This window comes from Bos indicus, chromosome 4 (assembly GCF_029378745.1).
Source record: "Bos indicus isolate NIAB-ARS_2022 breed Sahiwal x Tharparkar chromosome 4, NIAB-ARS_B.indTharparkar_mat_pri_1.0, whole genome shotgun sequence".
Lineage (NCBI taxonomy): Eukaryota > Metazoa > Chordata > Mammalia > Artiodactyla > Bovidae > Bos > Bos indicus.
This window is the reverse complement of record NC_091763.1, coordinates 77477753-77497896: the sequence shown is the minus strand read 5'-3', so window position 1 is coordinate 77497896 and position 20144 is coordinate 77477753. Positions and strand designations below refer to the sequence as shown.

The 20144-nt window shown below is 52.9% G+C and overlaps 2 protein-coding genes across 3 annotated transcripts in view; both read right to left on the bottom strand.

The window, feature by feature from the left end:
• Positions 1-10199: 10199 nt before the first annotated feature.
• On the bottom strand, positions 10200-12270 carry MYL7 (myosin light chain 7). Its single transcript, XM_019959452.2, has 6 exons — positions 12162-12270; positions 11896-11971; positions 11541-11645; positions 11052-11130; positions 10796-10844; positions 10200-10371 (listed from the first exon to the last, which is right to left on the bottom strand). Exons 1-6 carry the CDS (start codon positions 12195-12197, stop codon positions 10270-10272), a joined length of 447 nt encoding a protein of 148 aa, XP_019815011.2. The 5' UTR covers positions 12198-12270; the 3' UTR covers positions 10200-10269.
• A 2505-nt stretch (positions 12271-14775) lies between these two features.
• GCK (glucokinase) overlaps positions 14776-20144 on the bottom strand; it is a 36904-nt gene continuing 31535 nt past the window's right edge. The window contains exons 7-10 of one of the 2 annotated variants that reach the window (XM_019958950.2): positions 18700-18883; positions 17626-17781; positions 16759-16992; positions 14776-16508 (exon numbers count right to left, since the gene is read on the bottom strand). In XM_019958950.2, coding sequence (XP_019814509.2) covers positions 16364-16508; positions 16759-16992; positions 17626-17781; positions 18700-18883 — 719 coding nt within the window. In that variant the 3' untranslated portion in view covers positions 14776-16363. Of the gene's footprint in view, positions 16509-16758; positions 16993-17175; positions 17475-17625; positions 17782-18699; positions 18884-20144 lie in introns of those variants that run through there. The other variant, XM_070788014.1, reaches the window with a different exon arrangement.

Here is a 20144-nt window from a genome sequence, read left to right as displayed (position 1 = left end):
TCATTTAATTAGGCATTTGTCAAACATCCAATTAGACTGAACTGGATAAGTTTGCCCTCAGAGGATGTGTGGAAACAGTCTCGTTCACTTACCGCAGTGCTTGGCACGTAGAGACTCCCAAATTTTCTTATATTTATAAGATATAAATAAATATAAATAGATGAGCACTTTTGGGGTGCGTATTATATACTAAGTGTCTTAAGAGTAAGGCAGGTCAGGTCCTAGGATTTCCATTTTACAGAAAGATTCACAGTTGCACAAGGTCACACAGCCAGGTAACCAGGACCAAAATTGGAACCAACCTGCCTGATTATCTTGCTCAGACATGAAGCTGGGTAGCCTCTCCACTGAGCTCTGCTCCTGGCAGGCCTGTGTCAGGCACACAGTTGGGGCAGCTAAGGGCGTCTGGGAGAGACCCTGAGACAACAGCCACAGTAGGCATGATGGTGGCTGGGAAAGGGGGGATGGACAAGTGGGTATAGTTCCATGGGTGGCTTGCACTTCCCAACTGTCTTCCCCTGGCTGTCTGTAAGGATGGACGGGCTAAAGTGTTGACTTTTTAGGCCTCTCTGGCAGTCATTGGTGATGGTGAGATCAGACCTGGCAGAGACATAGGGGAAGTCTGGCAGGGATGGTTAGGGCAGGGGGTGTGCTGCGTGCGGAGGCAGGCTGGGCTTCTGAGAAATCTGGTTTTGTGATAAAAAGGAAAAGCACAGGCCTGGAGGGGAGGGGAGTTTGGGGGGAGACTGGGTATATATATTTGTTTGGCTGAGTCCCTTTGCTGTTCATCTGAACCAATCACAACATTGTTAATCAGCTGTGCCCCAATACAAAATAAAAGTTTAAAAAAGAAGAGACATCAGAGAGCTTTCTCTCTCCTTACCACATGAACATCAAGAGGTCATCTGAGCACACAGTACTTTCTCTACAAACAGGGAAGTCTTCATAGAACCCAAGTGTGCTGGCATCCTGATCTGACTTCTAGCTTCCAAAACTATGAGAAAATAAATTTCTCTTGGGTAAAAAAAAAAAAAAAAAAGGAGGAGGAGAACCACAGCCTACTCCCTTTCCTCCTTCTTCCTGTAATGAATAGAGTTCCTGGCAGTGTCCTACCAAAGATGCCAACCCGTATACCACTTAGCTACTGGATTAGGACCAGCAATTGCTAACTTATTTCACTTTAACAAAGGAACCCTTATTTGTTTTCTCCACTTTGAGTTTTCTGAATGTGAAACCAAGCATGTTCTTAAATAAATTATGTAAGGACTTCCCTGGTTGTCCAGCGGCTAAGACTCTGCACTCCAATGCAGGGGGCCCGGATTCCATTCCCTGGTCTGGTAACTAGAACCCACATGCCACAACTAAGATTTTGCATACAATGACTAAAGATCCTGCATGCTACAACAAAGATCAAAGATCCATTGTGCCACAGCTAAGACCCAGTGTAATCAAATAAATGAAAAAAAATTTTAATGGAGTATGTAGGTACGTAAAAGAGCAGAAGTCGCCTTAAAGGCTTAACAGAAACAGTGTCTTTGGGATTGGGCCTCTCAAAGTAAGTCTCTTTTCCACTGAAAGCAAGGCCTGGGTGGAATGACGTTATAGGGACAGGGCTTTCTGTGATGCTCATTAGTGTGTTTTTATTTTTATAAATGTTTTTAATTGTGGTGAAACATAATATAAAACAGCATTTTAGCCATTATGAAGCATACAGTTTATTTGATGTTTTTGTTTTTCTGTCGCTTAGTCATGTCCGACTGCAACTCCATAGACTGCAGCACGCCAGGCCTCCCTGTCCTTCACTATCTCCTGGAGTTTGCTCAAACTCATGTCCATTGAGTTGATAATGCCATCCAAGTTTATTGGCATAAGTATATGTCATTAAGTATATGCAACCATCACCACTGTCCATCTCCAGGTTTTTCTTGATCCCAAACTGAATCTCTGTATCCATTAAACAATAACTCTCCATTCCCTCAACCCCAGCCCGTGTTAATCTCTAATCTACTTTCTGTCTTTGTGAATTTGCCTATTCCTCATATAAGTGGAAATTATACAATATTTGTCTTTTTTGTAGCTGGCTTATTTCAATTAAAATACCTTCATGGTATATCATGTTGTAGAACCTGTCAGAATTTCATCCCTTTTATGGACAAATAATACTTCAGTGGCACCCCACTCCAGTACTCTTGCCTGAAAAATCCCATAGATGGAGGAGCCTGGAAGGCTGCAGTCCTTGGGGTCGCTGAGAGTCGGACACGACTGAGCGACTTCACTTTCACTTTTCACTTTCATGCATTGGAGAAGGAAATGGCAACCCACTCCAGTGTTCTTGCCTGGAGAATCCCAGGGACGGGGGAGCCTGGTGGGCTGCCGTCTATGGGTCACACAGAGTCGGACACGACTGAAGTGACTTAGCAGTAGCAGCAGCATGTGTATAACACATTTTGTTTATTTATCCTTTGATGGACATTGATTTGGGTTGTTTTCATCTTTTGGCTATTGTGAGAAATGCTGCTAGGAACAGGGGCATACAAATATCTGTTTGACGTCCTGCTTTCAATTCCTTTTGGTATATGTCCAGAAGTAGAATAACTGGATTAAATGGTAATTCTCTGTTTAGTTTTCTGAGGAACCATCATACTATTTTCCACAGCAGCTCTACCACTTTGCAATCATACCAAGAATACACAAGAGTTCCAATTTCTCCAGTTTTTCTATATCCTTACCAACACTTGTTTTCTGGGTTTTTTGGATAGCAGATTTTTTCTCCTTGGAAGAAAAGCTGTGACCAATGTATACAGTGTATTAATAAGCAGAGACATTATTGCTGACAAAGATCCATGTAGTCAAAGCTATGGTTTTTCCAGTAGTCATGTTATGAGAGTTGGATCAGAAGCTGAAGCTCCAATACTTTGGCCACCTGATGAAAAGAACTAACTCATCAGAAAAGACCGTGATGCTGGGAAAGATTGAAGGCATGGGGAGAAGGGGACGACAGAGGACAAGATGGTTGGATGACATCACTGACTCGATGGACATGAGTTTGAGTAAGTTCCGGGAGATGGTAAAGGACAGGGAAGCCTGATGTGGTGCAGTTCATGGGGTCACAAAGAGCTGGACACTACTGAGCGACTGAATAACAACAACAACAAGCCATCCTAACGGATGTGACATGGTATCTCCTTGTGGTCTTGATTTGCATTTCCCTATTGATTAGTGACATTGCACATTTTTTCATGTGCTTGTTGGCTGATTCATGTCGATGTATGGCAAAAAACATCACAATATTGTAATTATTCTTCAATTAAAATAAATTAATTTTTAAAAAAGAAATTTTCATTCATGTATCTTCTGTTTTTTAAATTGAGTTGTGTTTTTGTTGAGTTTTAGGATTTCTTTATATATTCCAGATGTGAATTCCTTATTAAATAGGTGATTTGCAAATGTTTTCTTCCATTCCGTGGGTTGCCTTTTACTCTGTTGATGGTGTCCTTGGATGTACAAAAGGACTCAGCGATGTGAGTAGACACTAGAAATCAAGCAAGCAAAATCAGTAACTATTTGAACACTATACGAACATTCTTAGTTTCCTTATGGAGAAGGAAATGGCAACCCACTCCGGTACTCTTGCCTGGAAAATCCCCTGGATGGAGATGTCTGGTAGGCCACAGTCCATGCGGTTGCAGAGTCCGACACGACTGAGCAACTTCACTTTCACTTTCTTTCCGTTTCCTATATGGCCTAAGACAAAGATTGAATTTGTTGACAGTGATTCTTGAATTTCTAAAAGTTGTTTCTTCCATAGGCCCAATGATAAGTTTGTAAATTAGCATGAAATGAAGAAAAGTTATCACCATTGTTTGAAACATTTTTTTTATGTGATGCGTATGAAGTGGAAGCAGAACCGGATACACACCTGGCAGACTGGGTGGCCCTCAGCTTCCCCAGGAAGACAGGAGTGTCACTTAGAGGCCACAGTAGGAGGCAGGCTGGTTTGATGTCTAAGCCCTGTGGCAGGGTGTTTAGGACGGAGCCGCATCACTGGGCAGGGCAGCTTGGGAGCCATAGTGGAGCAGAATGAGCAGGAGGAAGAGTCAAAGCAAAGGTTAAGGTGCAGTGGACCAGGGCCAGCAAGCCTGGAGGTAGAGGACCCGGACAGGGAAATCTTGGAGATGAGGTAGGGGACTCTGAAAACCAGGATGCTTTCAGCCATTCTTTGGGCATGAGAAACCTGGCTCAAGACATGGTAGACATAAGACCAAGATGGTGGCCATCCTCATGGCTGTGGGATAATATACCCTGAAGGGGACTGAGGCTTGAAAGACTTCAGCACTTGAAAAGTGCTGAAGTCGGGCAGAGTCAGCTGCAGTTCAGTGTATCATGTGGTCATGGCCAACTTAAACCTAAGGTAGTTGATTACCTGGATATCAGGGACACACAGCATTGGTGGGAGGTTGGAGGACGGGTTTGCAAGCAGATGGGGCCCACAGGAGAGCCATGGAGCTGGGAGCACAGCAACCGTCTCCTATCTGGAATTCTCTGATCTGATGCCAGCCCTGGGATGGATAGCCTCCAGAGTTCCCTCTTCCCTTGGATTTACTCATTCACAAAACAGTCTGGGAGAGGTGGTCTAGCTGGCTGGCAAGTGCCCGCTGCCTGCTGTGTGGAAGAGGTCTGAGCCCCCACGTCTCTGTAGGGTTGGTTACTAGGAACTACCCACATCAGAGCCATACACAGTCTGAGAGAAGTTACTCCCCATGGGAAACAGTGCTTTGGGAACGTGGACAAGCACTGACCTGGTAGATGATCCCTGTCCACTGCAGGGCACCTCCTTACAGTATGGAAGCAGAAAGCTGTGGGCATCTGTGGGGAGGGTCCAGGGGTCAGGTTAGACCGGCAGCTGGAGTTGGAGCTGTGGAAGTCCCCGGAGGGGTGACATGGGTGAGAGCAAGATGAGGCTGGCTTGGAAGGAGGCATTCTGAATGGGGGTGTGGGGAATGTGCAGGGGAGACTATAAGGCTGGTCTACTTTCCAGAATCAGGCCTGAAGTGGGGACCTGGGTCCTGATCACAAGTCATGGGAACCAGCTGGAGGCAGATTAAGCACAAACTAGGTCTTATCACAGGGGAAAGCCCCACGGGACCATGGGCAGGATGGGCGGCCCCCCTCCTGTCTGTCACTTGGCCTCAGGGCTTGTGTCTCTGCCCCTGTCCGATCCCCTACCTTTCTCTCCCCCACAGACCCACTGCCTCTGGTCTGTGTCCCTCTGGAACAATAGCCACCCCAGTCCAATTGCCTGGGTGGAGGCAAAGTCCCCATCTCCTAAGGGGGCCACAGCAGGTAGAGGCTCTGGATATAACCCAGCAGGACCTCAGTGTGGCTCAGGCTAGGCAGTGCCTGGAGGGGGCAGGAGGACTGACCGGGGCACTTCACTGGGGCCTGGGGTGGCTCTGGGGAGGGCAGCCTAGTAGGGGAGGGGGAGGAAATGGAGCATTAAGGAGGGGGTCCCAGGAGGAAGATTGGGGAAGTGTTGCTGACGGCAGAGCAGGGCAGGCAGGGGTGATAAGGTTCTATTTTGGACCTGGGTGTCTCAGCACGTCAGCAGAGCATCTTGTGAGGAGAGGCAGGGCCGAGACAAATTGGCAGGTGGGAAGTCAGAGCCTGTTCCAGAGCCCTGGGGTGGGGCAGACAGGCACTAAAGGGCAGCAGGTGGCAGAGCTGGGGGTGCAGGCAGCAGAAGAGCTTTCCCCTCTCCCCGAAGCCACAACGCCTGCCTCTTTCCTCTGTGCCCTCGCCTGCAGCCAAAGCCTTGCTGGAGAGAAACCAGAGACCCCGCCCCGCATTGCACCCACAGAGTCTACAGAGCCTCCTGATGTCAGGCTCCAGAGTCAGACATAGTATCGCCTTAACTATTCATGAGACATTCCCTGAGCACCCGCTACATGCCACACTTGGTGCTCCGGGTGGGATAACTCTCATCTGCACTTGTGGTGCTGAAGTTCGGAAGCTGGGTCGATCTCAGGGTGGGCTGGACGAGCTCTAGGTGGAGCATGGCCCAGACCTGCATCGGGAGAGGGCTTCCTAGGGAGGTGACACCCGTGCTGGGGCCTGAAGCCCGAAGAGGCCAGATGCGGGATCTGCGAGGGGCTGGGCACAGCCCGGATGATGGCCAGAGCTGTTCCAACACCTTCTGGCTCAGTTCCCTCCAGCCTGGACTCTGGGCACCTCTGTGTCCTGTGTCCCCCATCAGAGGAGCCGATCAGAGGAACTGGGAGGTCCAACCATCTCAGTTCAAAGTCCAGCCTTGGGTGGGTTGGCCAAGGGCCAGATCTCCCTCTCACGTGATCTTTATCCTGGGCTTTATCTCAACACAGTGACTTCTGGGTTCCAAGAAAGTGAGGACAGAACCACAGGCTGCTTGAGGCCAACAAACCATAAGCCAGCCCAGATTTCTGGCTGGAGAAAATAACCTGGTCTCCTGATAGGAGCAGCTCTGCCCAAACATGACATGCAGAAAGCCTTGACTATGGTGTGATCGCTCCACTGGGGTGAGTGGATGAGCTATGTGGCTCCTAGGGGCTCTGTCATCTCAAGGCAGACAGCAACTCCTCCAACTTACCACCCTTTCAAGGCGCTCTCTGTCCCTCCTCTCGCTGCTAGGAAATCGTCATCTGTGCAGACAGCACCTGTGGACTGTCTGGGGTACCAGTCTACCCCAAGCCATCTGCATGTTCCTCCAGCTGTACATTTAACCAGAAAAACAAAGTCAAGGGCTGTAGTGGCCCCTCATTTGCTGCTTACCAGCACGGCCCAGAAATACACACGTGGGGAAGTCAGTCACAGATAAATGTAGCGTCTTTGCTGATACGACAGGAGATATTCCATTTCACACCAGCCTTGAAATGACTGTACAGAAGTGCAACAAACACATCCTCCTACCTGAGGCTTGCCGTTCTAGGGACATTTGCAAGGATTGAACAGTCTTTTTACTTCGTTTCTTCACCTCCCCCCATCTCAGATCCATAAAAGAAACTGGCATCCAGGCCCCCCAAAAATGGCTATTTCGAGGCACTAGCCTGCCATATTCTCAGCCAGCCAGCTCCTGAATAAAGTCCCCTCCTTGTCCCAAAACCTCATTTTGGATTTATTGGCCTATTGTGTGGCAAACAGAGAGAGCCTGGACTCTGTAACATATTTAGACCTATTATTGACTGGTCTCTCCAGGATCACTGTATTCTTGTTGCAGTGAAATCAGAGCAAAGCGCCAACACCACCATCTCTCAGATCCTCTCTCTCAGCCTGCTGGGAGAGGCCTGGAGCAGAGGATGGGCAAGGTGGGCTGGGGACCGTGACAGCCATCAGACCCTGTCAGCTAATCCTCTGGACAGGCCACATCTTCTGCAGAAGCAGACGGATCACAGATTTCTCATGCCAGAGCTGGTCTTTATCTGTGGTGTTAAAATAGCTAAAGAAAGAAAGAATGTGAACACTGCCTCCAAGATGGAGTGGGGGCAGGGCAGGGTCCAAGGCCCCGATTGGGGGCTGAACAGCCTCAGGATAAATTTAGAAAATACGGTGAACAGAGGCCTGGATCCACACTGCCCACCCAGCCAAGCTGGCGAGGCCACTCTGCCCCCAACTCCCACCCCATCCACCTCCACCCCCTCCATCCAGGCCAAGGCTCTGGTGGCATGGGACCAAGCTGAGGAGATAATTCAAACAAAACATCTTGCCAATCCAGAAAACCTCTCTACCAAAGTCACAAGAAAGGACAATGTGGTCCTGAGCAACCACTGAGCCCAGCCCTGTGCTCATCACAGAGACATCAGAGCAGGAAGTAGTCCCTCGCCTTTCAAGGCAGTTCAACCCATCCATCCCCAAGAGAAACAGAAACCAGTCTTGTCACATAGCTCACCCCCCACCCACCCCTGGCCCCACTGGGACTTGGGAGGGGCACCTTTGTTTGCTGATAGCCTTATCTGGAGGAAAGGCAAACTTCTCATCTCTTTACAACGGGAAGTACACTTACAAGCCGGGCCATGGTAGTCAGGCTCCTGCGTCCCAGGGGAACTGGGCAAGGAGGGTGCTACTCTCTTCAGAGAGATGTCCCCAGGTCCTTGGGAAACATTTCAGGGTTGTCAGACTAGCGAGAGGCTGATTTAGCTTTTAAACAGATTTACACACACACACACAAAAGGAAGGGAAAGAACTTACAGGTTTTCTAAAGGAAATGCTCTAAGAAGAGGGAGGAGAAAAGTGCTTACTTTCTCTGCATCAGGGAGTATTAACGTCTTCTCATTTTTAACTTGCATTTGCCTCTACAGCCATCTCTGCGCGCACTCAAAACCCAAGGGACTGAGCAGCACAGCGGGCTGGCCCTGGCTCCAGGCCCTCCTGCGGGTCTCACTGAGGACTCTAGCCTGAGAGATGGCTACTCAGTTAGCTCTGAGGAACTGCTCGGAAGAGAAAAGGGAGAGGCCAGTTTATATGTGACTTTTTTTTTTGCTAGAAAACACCTACAGTCAAGCATACATCATGGTAAAAATGTACTGCTAGTCACAAAGAACAGACATCTCAGTAATGATTTTAGGGTTTTTCCATGTATGGGAAGAGATAAGACTCTGGGGTCATTGGAATCCTTCCTGAGATATGCATCTAACTATCTAGGGGCCTGCTTATCCAAAGCACAGAGTGCTTCCTTCTGTTTCCATCCAGATGGTGAGTGACTGTTGTGGGTTATGAGTTAACCCTTGTAGAACTGGGTGGTGAATGACACTTTTCTTTGTTCACACATCTATGATTTTTTTGGTCTGTTTCAGAGTCTCTCACAACTTTTCCTTGTAGAGGCTTGAATTATTAAATCATCCCTTACTTCTTTTTTTTAATATTTATTTTTATTTATTTGGTTGCACCGGGTCTTCGTTGCAGCATGCTGTATCTTTAGTTGGGGCATCTGGGCTCTAGTTCCCTGACAAGGGATCAAACCCAGGCCCCATATATTGGGAGCACTGAGTCTTAGCCACTAGATTACCAGGGAAGTCCCCATCCCCCACTTCTTGAAATCAGTTTGATGAAAAAGCAGAACGCATGAGCTAGACTCATAACACCCGCTTGATCTTATTCACCCATCTTCACAGCAAGCATGCTGGGAGGGACAGTTTGCTTGCTCCCTGATGAAGATTCAAGCAGTGCCACAACTTCTGTGATCACAAATAAGCAATAGAAAGCACCATTGATAACTTTATATCTAAAGTCTCAATGTAGGAATTAAACTTGCCAAGTCCCAGGTAAACATCAAAATTGAACACCTCTCGGGTGAGTTGCTGTTCGTTGTTTGCCTTCTGGAGGGACTGTGGTCAGCTCTCCCTTCTCCCTCACCTCCTCCCACCTCCCCAACCTGTAGTGGGGGCGGGGTACTGCATTGGGGCTTGGAGGTGGGAAGGAGTCAGGCGAAGAAGGATTTCCTGTGTTCTAGGTCTTGCCCTCCCCTCTGCACCCTCCTGCCCTCTCCCCTCCCCCTCTCTGCTGCTGACACTCTGGAGGTTGCCCTGCTGTCCCTCCTGTTCCTATGATGAGGATGGGTGCCCCCAGCTCCTGGTTTCTGCAGGTGAGGTGGGGGACGAACACACACAATTCCCTCCAGAGAAACCTTCTCCTCTCTCCAGCAGCCTCATCTTTTCATCCGGAGGCATGAGGCCAGTTTCAGAGTACTTCCCTTAGCACCTGTGTGTGCTCCAGCACCTCCGTTGGTGTCAGGGCGCCTCACTTGTGTTTTCACATGGGCCCCTCACACCACATGCGTGTGCAGAGAGGCCCGCCTGAGCCTGGGTGCAAAGATGGGGGCTGTGAGGGGGAGAGGGTTCCCAAGAGGGCAGAGTCCCTGGGCTGTTGGCAGATGTTTGCTGAGCAGAGAAACCTCATGTAGCTCATTCTGGGCCTGGTGGAGATGGGCATAAAGGCCCCCATTTCCTCTCCTAGAGGAGTGGCCTTGGGTGCCATGCCCACCCTCGCAGGCCTCAGTGTCCTCATCTGTAACCTGGGCACAACAGGGTTCATAGGTCACAGGGCAGTGTGGGGTGCATGCAGGGGGCTGTCAAGGGCCAGGCTGGTTGTCACAGCAATCTCTGCATCGGCCCTTCAGCTCACCTAGGCACCCCCACCCCATCTGCCACAGACAGGCCACCACTGAGATCTAATTCGGAAATAGCGTTTATTGAGGTGTTCCCACAGGCCTGGCCCTAAGTCCCAGTCGCTGGCACCTCGGGCTCACTCCTCCTTCTCGTCCCCATGGGTGATGATGTAGCACAGGGACTTATAGTCGATGTTCCCTGCCAGGTCCATGGGTGTCAGGGCGAACATTTGCTCCACCTGCGGAGGTGCTGGTCAGAGTGATCTGATGGAGGCCTGTGACCTTCGCCCTGCCCCTGGGGCCATGCACTGCCCCTCAGCTTTTCAGGCGGAGGTTGGAGCAGGAGTGAGGGGTGCGGTGGGTCACAGGGCCCACCCTGCCCACAGAGCCGCCCTCCCTCCGGTGTTGCTAAGATGCTGTTGTTCAGATGCTAAGGTTGACTGCGCTCTCACCCCTGGACCTCTGCACACAGAGCTCGTACACCTCCTCTGACTCCAGGTCCTTCACCCTCCAGATTCCAACAGATGCAGCACCTCCTCCAGTAAGCTGGGCTCTAAGCCCACAAGGGCAGTGGGTCACTGAGGCCCCCCCCGCTGGACCCTGTGGGGTGGAGCCCTGTGAAGGGGCCCAGGAGGGATGATTGAAGGAGCCCGGAATCCTCACCTCAGCTGGAGAGAACTTGTCTGCCTGGGTCAGGAGAAGCTGCCTGAACCTGAGGGAATAAGTGGGGAGCAGTGGGGAGAGCCTGGTGGGGCTGGCTGCACGGGCAGGGGATGGAGGCTCTCACAGCCTAGATGGTCAGCTCCCCCCAAAAGCAGAGAGGACCCCAAAGGACAGGTGGCCACCCTCACAAGGGGACCCCCTCCCTCCCTGCTTCTGGCACAGTGCCCCCAGCCACTCACTCCATTGTCCCACTTACTCATCCTTGTTCACCACGCCTTTACCACTGGGGTCAAAGAGGCGGAAGGCGCTCAGGATGGCCTCTTCAGGGTCTGTCCCTGGGAGGCCAAGGGAGCCAGGTGAGCACCCACACCGCCAGCTTCCCAGCCCCACCGAGGAGGAACCCAGAGTGCGGGAGGGAACCTTCCAGATCACAGAGAGCCGGGAGGGTGCCTGATACAAAGTGCTCCTTTGGGCTCAGAGACGCTGGGATCAGCTGTCTTTCTGAAATGCTGGGCTTGGCCAGGAGGCTGGGATTGGGGATTTGGGAGTGAATGCAAAGGCATACTTCCCAGCCCTGAGGCTTGGGGTGATAGGTGCTCATGGAATGCAGAGATGGGCCCCACATCCTCTGGGTGGGCAAGGGCCAGATGGGGTCTGGACTGGCTCTGGGTGGGATTCAGGCCGGGTCCAGGTGGAGTGCACACTTGCTGCCCAGCCAGGGACTCCAGACCTGCCCCTGGCTCACCATTGAGCTTCTCCCCAAACAGTGTGAGGAAGACAGTGAAGTTGATGGGCCCCTTCCCTTCCTGCAGCATGGCATCCAGCTCCTCTTCTGGAACATTCACCTTCCCTGTGGGGGTGTTAGATGGACACAGGGCCCTTGAGTGTCCCTGAGTAGGGCTGGGCTGCCCCTCCCCTATCCTAGCCACCAAGGGTAGAGAACGCTCACTGGGTGGGGGAAGTGAAGTGGAAGGAATGTGTTCTAGGGGTGGGTGGGTGGTGTGAGCCAGGACAGGAGTACAGGCCGGGCCAGGCAGCAGCTCTGAGCCGGGTCCCTGGTGTGAGAGGGGCTGGGCCAGGCAGGAGACGGGTGCCCTCACCGAGCTGGGAGTAGGTCTCTCTAAGGTCCGACTTGCAGATGATGCCGTCACGGTTCTGGTCGATGCAGCTGAAGGCCTGTGAGGTGGAGGGGCCACAGTCTCCAGCGGGAGCAGCCCACACCCCAGGCAAGGCAGGAGGTGAGGGGGTCCTGGGTGCTGGGAGGAGCAAGGACAGGGGCCAAGACCCCTGATCTACGGGGAAGAAGGGATGTACTGGGGGCATGGTCCCCAGATGGGGCCCAGGCTAGTGGGAGTGGGGCACTCACTTCCTTGAACTCCTGGATCTGGGCTTGCTCGAACATGGAAAAGACGTTGGAAGAGCCTCGCTGGGCCTGCTTGGTGGCCGCAGCCTTGCCCCGGGTCCCTGCCTTCCTGCTGGCCTGCAACACCACAGGTGGGGATGGGTCCTCTCCCCAGCTCCCCAAAAACTCCCTGCCATGGACAACCCCAGAACATTCCCAGGAGACCCGGGGCCCAGGGTCCTGCTTCTCTCCCTGGAGACCATCTCTCTGGGCCCAGCACAGGCACAGAAGTACTGGCTCCACACCCCCAGCCCAGAGGACAGCACCTTGGAGGCTGCCGACCTGGAGTCCCCCACTTGCCACTCACCATCCTCTCTCTGCAGCGGCCTGGTTGTCTCCAGGGGCCCACAGCCCCCTTTATGTCTCAGCCTTATCACCTGGAATGCCAAATAAGGACAGGAGGAGAGGATAGGCCCAAACTTGGCAGCCTCTGCTTGGGCTGGGGGAAGACAGGGCCCCTGAGCAGATTCCAGCCACATTCCCAGCGACCTTCAGGCCCCCGACAGACGTGTGACATGCAGTGTCTGCCCGTCTTGGCACTGTGAAATGCACTGCCTCCTGAGAGCAGAGCAGGCTTGCAGCTCTCGCCACTCCAGGGCTGAATGAGGGGCCCCTGTTACCCTCACAAGACTGTCCTTCTGCAGTTCCAGCCCAGGCCACAGGGACAGCTGGGGTGGGGCTGGCCTGAGGCCTCCATTGGGCTTGGGAAGGCAGTCAGAGGCTCTGAGGATGGTCTCTGGTCTGAGACCCCTGCAGGGATTCCCCGAGGTGAGGATATTTGGCCCTGGCCTCTCGACCCTCTGACCAGGGGGTAAAAGGCAGCCCTGAGCTGATGGCTACCCCAACCAGAACTTGCATGTGATGCTGCTGGAGCATGGAGCACTGCCTGGACCCCAAGCATCCCCTGTGACCCCCATGGAAGTGGGTCCAAAGCCCTTCTTGTGGAGCTCCACTACAGAGTGAGGGGCCTGGGCGTCCTCCACTGTGCCAGAGCAGCAGCCTCTCAGCTGCCTGTGGGCCCAGGGCAGAGAGGGGCTGGGGGGCTGGAGACCTGCCAGAGCAGGAAGAGTGGGCAGTTGGCGGCTCCCCTGAACCCAGAACAGGAGAGGGCCCATGGCTGTCCCTCTGCCCACTGAGGCGAGGATGCAGGGAGGCCAGCCAGGAGATCAGGGTTCTCGTCCATCAGACCCAAGGTCTCTTTTGTGTAACAAGTATCTTTTACACCACTTTTACTCTCCTGAAATGAAATTCATAGGCTATACCTATAACCTACCTCCATAGAGAATTTTAAACAATCAATACAGGGCCCTGAATCACAACATAAAGGACAACTAGAAAATAATTTATGGTAACATGAGATCCAACAGGTGAATGCTGGGACATGAGTACATTAGTACTGATAATGGAGTCATCAAAGGCTTGCACAGACTTCCAATGCATAATTTAGACTTGAGAGAACGAAAAAGATCAGAAGTAATTCCACATGTGGCATACCATAAATTGGGACAGCATCTCAAGGAGGGCATGAAAACTCAAAATCACAACTTTGGGTGAAGTACTGAATGAAACAACATAGTCATTCCAGATTTGCTGGTTTCTCTCATTGAAAAGTGAGTGTAATACACACTACGCATGTGTGCTCAGTCACTTCAGTCGTGTCCGACTGTGTGATCCTATGGACTGTAGACCACCAGGCCCCTCTGTCCACGGGACTCTCCAAGCAAGAAAACTGCAGTGGGTTGCCATGCCCTCCTTCATCGGATCTTCCTGACCCAGGGATTGAACCCATGTCTCCTGCATTGCAGGTGAATTTTTTTAACCACTGAGCCACAGGGGAAGCCCTACTATGTATAAGATAATCAACAAAGACCTACTATATAGCAAAGGGAACTCTACTCAGGATTCTGTAATAACTGAGAGGGGAAAATAATCTGAAAAAGAATGGATATATGCATAACTGAACCACTTTTCTGTATACCTAAAACTAACACAACATTGTAAATCAACGACGTGCTAAGTCTCTTTAGTCATGTCCAACTACTCCAACATAAAATAAAAATTAAATTAAAAAAGATAACAACATCCCAAAACCTGAAAAAAAAGTGAGTGTATGTTGCTGCTACTGCTGCTGCTAAGTCGCTTCAGTCATGTCCGACTATGTGCAAGCCCATAGACGGCAGCCCACCAGGCTCCCCCATCCCTGAGATTCTCCAGGCAAGAACACTGGGGTGGGTTGCCATTTCCTTCTCCAATGCATGAACGTGAAAAGTGAAAGTGAAGTCGCTCAGTTGTGTCCGACCCTCATCGACCCCATGGACTGCAGCCTTCCAAGCTCTTCTGTCCATGGGATTTACCAGGCAAGAGTACTGGAGTGGGGTGCCATTGCCTTCTCTGGAGTGTATGTTAAAATCTTACAAATACATGTTCATATGTAACTGGGTTTGTGTGTAAGAAGGTCTTAGCCCTGAGCCTTGGCTGATGTGAAACAGGCATTTCTTTTAGGAGTAAACTTGAAAGGATCACAGAAATCATGTGACTTCTTTTAAAAAAAATATTTATTTGGCTGCACTGGGTCTTAACTGCAGCCCACAGGATCTTCTGTTGCAGCATGAAAACTTTTAGATGTGGCATGGGGGATCTAGTTCCCAGACCAGGGATGGAACCCGGGCCCCCTTCACTGGGAGTGCGGAGTCTTAGCCACTGGACCACCAGAGAAGTCCCCACGTGACTTCTTGTAATTCTGTCTCCAACATCTTCCATCACTGTCACAACCTAAGTGGCTCCAGGGACTCCCTGCTGAGACCGATCTGCAGCAGGACCAGTCCCCAGAGATCAGCCTTGTTCCCCCTTCTTAGAGTAGCCCCACTCCCTCCAGGATTTCACCTGGAAGCTCTCAGAGACCTCAGAGCTGCTGAGTGATTACAGACAGGTGGAACCACACCCTGAATCCCACAGGCTGGTGGGCAGAGGCCTGGTCAAGTCCAGGACCCCTGACCACACCCCCGCACACCATGCGATGCCATTCCTGTTCCTTCAGCCTTGTGTGTTACTCTTCATAGTCCCCAACATGGCTCACCAGAGAGGATGGCAAATTTCAAGACACACCTTGGCCTGCAGAGTGTCTGTGTGCACAGGATCATGTCTGTATGTATGCTGTCCCACAGTCTCATACACAGAGCTCAAAGAACAGTGGACAAGGTCATGTTCTAAACTTTTAAAACTTTTAATTAAAAAAAAAAAAAAACCCCACACAGTTCCAGGTTGGGCATGGATATGCTGGTGTGGTACATGGAAGTCTGCTAAGAAGAAAGAGGCCTAGCTTGTCCCTTGGGGTGTGTGCTGTGTGCTGCTGGGCTTTCTGAGTGCCCAGGGCCATGGGAGCCAGGGACTCAATCCCAGAGATGTTCCCAGGCCTGTCTGTGGGTGGGGGGACTCCTCCTTTTCCTGGGCCCCTCTGGGCAGAGGCTTTGGGGACTCTGTCTCCTGCATTTCCTGTGAGGGTCCATCCCAGAACAACAGACCACTCAGGGATGGCAGGATGGGAGGGAAAAGGCTGCCATCTCCAGGCCTCGGGGTACCCACAGGCTCTACTGTGGAGCTTGTCCCTTCCATTTCCCGGGCCTGAGTGATCAGCAGCTCCCCGGGGCCCCTGTGGAATCCAGGTCTAGGTCTGGCCAGGTGATGAGGGCTGCCTCCCCATGCAGGCTGAGCTCATGGGGAAGCCAGGCCATAGTAGGGTCCAGAGGGCACCCCCTTCTCAGAGCCAGGGTTGAGCCAGGCTGAAAGCTCCAAGAGACAAGCAGTGCAGAAATGCAACAAAATCCTGAGTGAATAACTCCCTTCTGGGTCCTTGATTCCAGCAAAAAAGGCGAGGTACTTTGAGGGTTCTGCATTCCTGTTCATTTCTGCTCCCGACCCAGTCAGGGCCCTAGGGCTATCTCACCAACTGACCCTGAGAGAAAAAGCCTGCCTGGGCCCTCGGCAACCTCTCCAGAGGCTTTCCCCCATCTTCTGGAGGTGACAGCTGGGATGGGAGGCATCCAAGGTCCTCAGAAGGAGAAGCCTCTCGATTGGGCCAGGTTGGGGGGACTTGTAAGGAGAGTGTCCCCTGGAGCCCAGGTCCAGTAGCCGGCCACAGCTTCCTTCCTGCCTTGCAGCCTTTCTTCTTACTGGCCCAGCATGCAGGCCTTCTTACAGGCCACCGCGGAGATCAAGGCCGCGCCCCGGCCGCTGCCCTCCTCCGACTCAATGAAGGTGATTTCACAGCTGGGCGTCAGCCTGCGCACGATGGCGTGGAACCGCTCCTTGAAGCTGCGTAGAGGGGAAGCTTGGCTGCCGGTACCGCGCTGAATGCACGGCAGGGGGTAAAACAAGGGAACCCTCCTCCTGTGTCTGGGGGCCAAGGGAGTTCGGAGAGTTTAAGAGTTCTCGGGACCTCGGAGAGCTTCCCTCTCTGAGTATCATAGATAGAGACCAACGCCCGGGTTCTCCCCTAAGGATGCAAACTCACAAGGGGCAGGCTGGACCAGGGTTGGACCGGCAGAAGGCCGCGCGGGCTCACCTAGGGTGCAGCTTGTACACGGAGCCGTCCACGCCCACGGTGATGCGCATCACGTCCTCGCTGCGGCTTTCGCGCATCCGGTTGATGACGCCCGCCAGTCCCGCGGCGCACATGTGCGCGGCGCGCGTGGACACGCTCTCGCAGGCTCGGCGCACGATGTCACAGTCAGTGGCCGAGGGTCGCAGCCCTAGAGTGCTCAGGATATTGTAGATCTGCTTGCGGTCACCGGAATCGCTGCGGGGAGGGGATGAGAGGACATTGCGGGAGGGTCTCTTGGTCTGGGACCAGCCGGATCCCCACCGCGGAGGTCTCTGCCCCTTCCCCTGCCCACTTCTCCCAGGCAGAGAGCGTGGGTCTACGAGTCCCGAGGGGAGCGGGTCTGACTCCGCCAGGGACCAGCAGTAATTTGGTCATTACTCGTCTCTCTAAGCCCAGGGTCTCCGCCCTAAAGTGGACAACTGCCGCGCCTCTGGACTGTTGTGTGGATGAAATGAGACTAGGCCCACGGCGGGTGGGGGAGCCTCAGAGGGGAGGTGTGGTCTTCGTCGATTGTCCTGAGGGAAGTTCCTTCGGGAGCCGGAAGCCACACCCGCCCCCGGTGCCCCATCCCTGGACCTTAGCCGGTCCTGAGCCCCTACGCCCTGCGCCTTGCCCTCTGAGCTCGGCTCCCCGCACACGTCCCAGGACCCCACCGCTACCCTGGGACCCAGATTCGTGTCCCGGCCCCGCCCTCTGCCCCCTGAGCTCCGCCCAGGTCCGGCCCACACTTGGAGCCCCGCCCCCCCGACTTCTGCGTCAGGGTCCTGGAACCTCTGCGTGCACACTGCCGCCCGTACCCTACCCCTATCCCCTGAGCGCCCCGCGTACCTCTCCACCTGAGACACGAAGCGTGTCTCGAAGGCGCCGCGCGTGCGCAGCTGCTCCGAGGCCTCTCCGTGGAAGAGCAGATTCTCGTCCACAAGCTTCAGCAGCACAAGCCGCACCAGCTCGCCCATGTACTTGCCACCGATGAGTTTCTCGTACCTGGGCAGAGGAGGACAGCCGAGTCATTCCCCGCAGGGAGGTCCCCACGAGCAGACGGAGATCGGCCACCGCCCCATCACAGCCAAAAGGAGGCCATGTGGGACGCTGTGACACTGGGTTCAAGCCCATTTCGGCATTAATCCACCTGGGCTTTTGGGGCCTTGGGAGAACGCTCCATGGTGGGGCCACAGTTCAGTCCCTCTAAGACCTTCCTCCCGAAGGACCCTGAGCTGAGCCCACTTCGATCTCCCCGCATTTATGTGATAGGAGCTCTTCTCATCACCCAGAGACAGTTGGGGAAGCTCAGGCTCAGAGGGGCTAGTGGCCAGCCTGGAGCAGGCCTCTGCCCACTTGCTAGGGCTCCTAGGGTCCCTGTGCGCCTAGAATCCACCGAGTTGGCACATCAGCCCTGGAGTCTGTAGGCCTCCAGTGTTTCCCTCTTTTATTGAATACTACCGACCTCCCCGAGGTTTAGGAGAGCCAGAGAAGAAGCTCAGGTGCCTGGTGCAGAGTAGGCAGTTGATAAAGGAAAGCCCTGACAAGCTCTGAACCTGCAACATCCTCCAGGTTACTCCAATTCATTCTGGTAACTTGTTCAGAGCCATACTTTGGGGATCTCTTGATTAAGCCCAGTCAGCCTTGCTGGGGGCTTCTCAGTCTTCCTATGCCAGCGGTCACCTGCTGGAACAGGGGAAGTCCCTGTTCATCTGTCCATAGGCCCTCTTTTTAAAGACTAATCTTGGCATCTCTCATTATGTCCGGTTCACAGAGGGGCACACGTGTCTGAGCTGAAGGAAGAAACGAGCCAGCTTATGAAGAGATTGTCAGTTTGCTTTTCCCCAGAACTGTTTAAAAACAAGCCCATTATCTGCGGGCCGGCCCCATCTGCCGCATGGTCGGGGGAGGGGCGGTCCTTACAGCTGCTGGCCAGGGTTCAGGGAGTTCTCATCCACCACGCGGTCGTACTCCAGCAGGAACTCGTCCAGCTCGCCTGAGTCCCCGAAGGCGCCCCACTCGGTGTTGACACACATGCGGCCCTCGTCCCCTTCCACCAGCTCCACGTTCTGCATCTCCTCCATGTAGCAAGCGTTGCAGCCCGTGCCTATGGGAAGTGGCATCGTCGGATCCCACCTGGGATGCCAGCTGTCCTGGGTGCATCGCCCCTGCAGGAAGCCCTGTGTGGCCCTGTCTTCCCAGCTTCTTTGAGCCCTCAACCCTCACCACTCCCTCCATCTCCCTGCAGCAAAGGAAAACCAGCTCTCCCAGGAGCTGGAAGGTCTGGGTTTGCTGTGTGACCTCAGGTAGATAAACCCACCTCCCTGGGTGGTTCTTCTTCCCCAAAAGGGGTTGGTAACACCTACTCCCCCTGTTACCTGGAGTTGAGAGAAGTGAGGGAAAGAATATATGTTAAAGTGCTTTGCCAATTACAGATGGGTGTGGAATGTTATGATTTTGTCTTGTCTGTGCATCCCTCTTGTTTTCTGGCACTTTCTAAACATTTATTTGAACTCTGTCTCAGCCTCTGTTCTTTTTTGAGGGGGGCCACCCAGAGGTCGGGCTTCCCAGGTGGCTCAGTGGTAAAGAATCCATCTGCCAATGCAGGAGATGCAGGAAGTGTGGGTCCAGTTCCTGGGTTGGGAGGATCCCTTGGAAGAGGAAATAGCAACCCACTCCAGTGTTTTTGCCTGGAGAATTCCATGGACAGAGGCACCTGGCAGGCTACGGTCCATAGTGTCGCACGACTAAGAGGATGAGCACGCACGCACACACCCAGTGGTGACTGAGGCAGCGTGTGGGCTCTTGGGAGCAGCACACAGGTCACTGCAGGTGGGCCTGGCCATGGAATTTATAATCTGCAGGGTCCCATGCAAAGTGAAAACATGGAGTCCTTTGTTCATAAATTGAGTTTCAAAATAGTGATAGCAGAGCATCAATCTGAACATGACTGCACACCCCTCAAGCTGTGAGGGACAGCCACTCAGTCATACCAACCTCATACCAGCAGTGGAGCTGCCTGGGATCCAGGCCCAGTGATGCTGGGCCTTCCAAGATTTTGTGGGGAAAAAATACAGAAATCCAGACTTTGACGTGATTTCTCCCAATTTTTAGGTGTTGGTAATTATCATAAACATGTGTTTAACCGCAGAGCAGAGACACCAAGACTGTTGCAGGACGAATGTGATCACTGGCTACTCTACCGTCTCTGCTCCAGAGGCAAACCTGAGGCCATCGGCCACAGAGCCCAGGTGGAGGTGTGCTGGGGAACTGACCCAGGCAGTTCTCTCTCCTCTCAGGGACGAGAGAACCAGGGCCCCTGGGGCTTCTGTTTAGGGGTGGACTTAACTTTCAGCTGGAAGGTGAGG

Bases quoted from the DNA above. Each gene is read 5' to 3' on its own strand.
- MYL7 (XM_019959452.2), bottom strand. From the start codon at position 12,197: ATGTTCGAGCAAGCCCAGATCCAGGAGTTCAAGGAA. The intron at 11,646-11,895 runs GTGAGGGCACCC...ACACCCCCACAG, and splicing joins AGAGACCTACTCCCAGCTCG to GGAAGGTGAATGTTCCAGAA. The intron at 10,845-11,051 runs GTAAGTGGGACA...TTATTCCCTCAG, and splicing joins GGCGTGGTGAACAAGGATGA to GTTCAGGCAGCTTCTCCTGA.